The 2,729-nt window shown below is 30.5% G+C and overlaps 1 protein-coding gene across 1 annotated transcript; it reads left to right on the top strand.

Annotated features, from left to right (window-relative positions):
• On the top strand, positions 476-1,861 carry LOC107608121. The gene is made up of 2 exons (XM_016310009.2): positions 476-1,580; positions 1,692-1,861. The coding sequence occupies exon 1, from the start codon at positions 809-811 to the stop codon at positions 1,523-1,525; it is 717 nt and encodes a 238-aa protein (XP_016165495.1). The 5' UTR covers positions 476-808; the 3' UTR covers positions 1,526-1,580; positions 1,692-1,861.

Raw genomic sequence — 2,729 nt, 5'->3', positions numbered from 1 at the left:
GCATGCAAGTATTTATTGTATTAATTCGAGAGTTTGGTTTGTTTGACTCTGAATATAATATAAGGAGAATCAAGAAAGACCTTATTCTTAGGTATAGATTACCAATGTGTCTTTAATAGTTTAATTAATGAAACTTGTTTTGTTTTGAGGTTTCTGTGCTACTTATATTGCCATGTGAAGGATACTCAGATATAAATGGCACATGCACTCGATAATTCCAATGCTTTTATGTTCCAAACATCGATGAAAAACAAACATCATAGCCATCTCCAAGATATATAATCATCTCAGTTTCACATTAACCAATTACTAAATATATATAACCAAAACAGGTTGGTTTTAATTGTCAGAAAAATATTGAACAAACAGTTGCTCAGAAGTAGGAAAAAAGAAAAGGAGAGTTAAAAAACTCACCAAATCTCAACTACTTGTTTGAAGCTATAATAATGAAGAAAAAGGGTATGATCCTTTGGATCTTATTCACACATTTGTTGTGGATAAAATTAAACCTTTTTCTCCTTAGCTTTCCCTTTTCTTTTTTTTTTTAACATTTTTAGCAACAGTTCTACAAAATGGTATCAATTTTTTTCTTAAAAGGCTCTTTTTTTGGCACCCCAAATTCCTTTTTCCCATGCTAATAAAAACCATGTATTTTACCACAGATAAAGACTACAGCTTGAACAAAAAAAATCAGGTACTTTTTAACTTTCTCTGTATGTTTTTTCTTTTTTCATTTTCTTCCTCCATAGATCTTCATCTCTTGTTTTCCATAGTTTCTACATACATAAGTAAATTTCAGTGAGTGAATATGGAGAAAGTATCAATTCAACAAATCTTTTGCAAGCTGTGTCCTTTGCTACCTTTTGTTCTTGTTCTTGTTCTCTTTTCACTCTTATACTTCTTTTCAGTTTTTGAATCCTTTCCTCATTCTCTTTTTACAACACTGGTTGCTCTTTTCACCACTTTGTTTCTTGTCACATTGACAAGGACAAAATGGTCCATAGATGAAAAGAATTTAGTCCAAGATAATAACCTGAAGAAATTGGAGTCTTCACTTCCTTCATTATTAGGAGATGTTACCAAAGAAAGTGAAATCAATGCTGATGAGAAGTATGAAGAACAACATGCTGATCAAGATTCAGAAAGTCAAAGCACAAGTAGTTTTGAGAATGATCAAGAAAGAAGTGAAAATTATGGCATGATTTCTAATAGTGATGTTGATGATGTTGATGAGGAGGAGGAAGAAGAAGAGGAAGATAGCTTGATTGAAATCAAACTTCCAAACAGGTACTTGGTTGAGGAACCTAAGCAAAAATTTGAGTCTAATTTGACAGAGTTGTTCTTGCCAGAATACATGTTCAAGCAGAAGGGTCTAATGGATCTATTAGAAGAAATCAATGAGATAAATGAGGATGAAAATTTAATTGAAATTGATATTTCAATGGGATCTACCAAATGTCAAGATTTTAGACTAAAGAAGGAATTGGCATATTATGGAGCAGATCAATGTGTTCTTAGTGATTGATAGAGATATTTCAATCTTATGCTGCCATTATTTCAGGTCTTGTTGTGTAGCAAATTTTGTTTTCTACTTCTATTCTATTAACTTGAAACTCAATCTTAAGCTGCTATTTTTAGGATGAGTTTAATCCTAATTCTAATCTTAGTTAAATTTCTTGACTTATTACCATTTTCCACTTTACTAATTTTTGCACCTAAATTAGAAAATTGGAGTCCTTTTTTCTTAATCTTTTTGCAGCTAAATTATGTAAAAAATTTGATCCCACAAAACATAGTATGATGATATTTTGTTTGTAGTCATGATTCTAATCCGAAAAAGAAGAACATTATTAAGTGGGTGTATGAAGATTGTGTTGTTCTTTTTCTCTTTATCTTTCTGTTTTTTTTTTTCTTTCCGCAGTATTCGGTCAATTTGGTAAACTAATAATTAATTCGCCGCGAATTAGAGTTCTATCTAAAAGTCTATTTCTGTCCAATGAGTCATTACTTACACAAAGCAAAATTTAAATCTTTCGACATTTACTTAGACAAATGAGTGTGCTAACCACTCATCGATCTGCTTTATATTTACTTTTTATGCAGTTTGCAATATGCAATGCTAGTGTGCTACAATCGAATAAGGTTTCAATTTTATATTTCACAGGTATTTAAAGAAATGAACCTAATAATTTTGATTATGCCGATAGTGAAAACTCAAGTGCAATCGATTTCAGGTGAAGTTGATAACTAAGAGTCGTTAGATAATTTGACTTATTTGGCTAAATTTTCATCTAACAGCACTCAGCTATCAACTTCACGTGAAGTCGACTGCACCTGAATTTTCACCTGTGCCGATAATATTCTTCAGCTTTCTTTCTACAAATATTGGAGCACCAACAATCAGAGGCGGATGAGTAATTTTCATACTATATACTTAAAAAAATGGTCCAAAGGAATCAAACAATATTATTTGCTTACTGAAAATTTTGATGTTTATTTATAAACAAATTCTACTACAACTAGATTAACTTGTGAAAAAAGAAAGATTAATTTATGAACACTACTCACCTCGGACTCACGTACTTTCTTTATTCTTGAATTTGGAAAGTGTTTAATTAAGTGAAGACAAACTTTTGTTGTGAGAAATAATGCTTGGGTTTAGTTAATATGCAGTTTAAGAATACATATTAAAATTATTATTAGTAAAACTTTTTATTTTTTTTTTTATT

Source organism: Arachis ipaensis, chromosome B07, assembly GCF_000816755.2.
Source record: "Arachis ipaensis cultivar K30076 chromosome B07, Araip1.1, whole genome shotgun sequence".
Lineage (NCBI taxonomy): Eukaryota > Viridiplantae > Streptophyta > Magnoliopsida > Fabales > Fabaceae > Arachis > Arachis ipaensis.
This window is presented reverse-complemented; position numbering and strand designations above follow the sequence as displayed.

Coding starts and splice junctions, on each gene's coding strand:
- LOC107608121 (XM_016310009.2), top strand. CDS start 809: ATGGAGAAAGTATCAATTCAACAAATCTTTTGCAAGCTGTGTCCTTTG.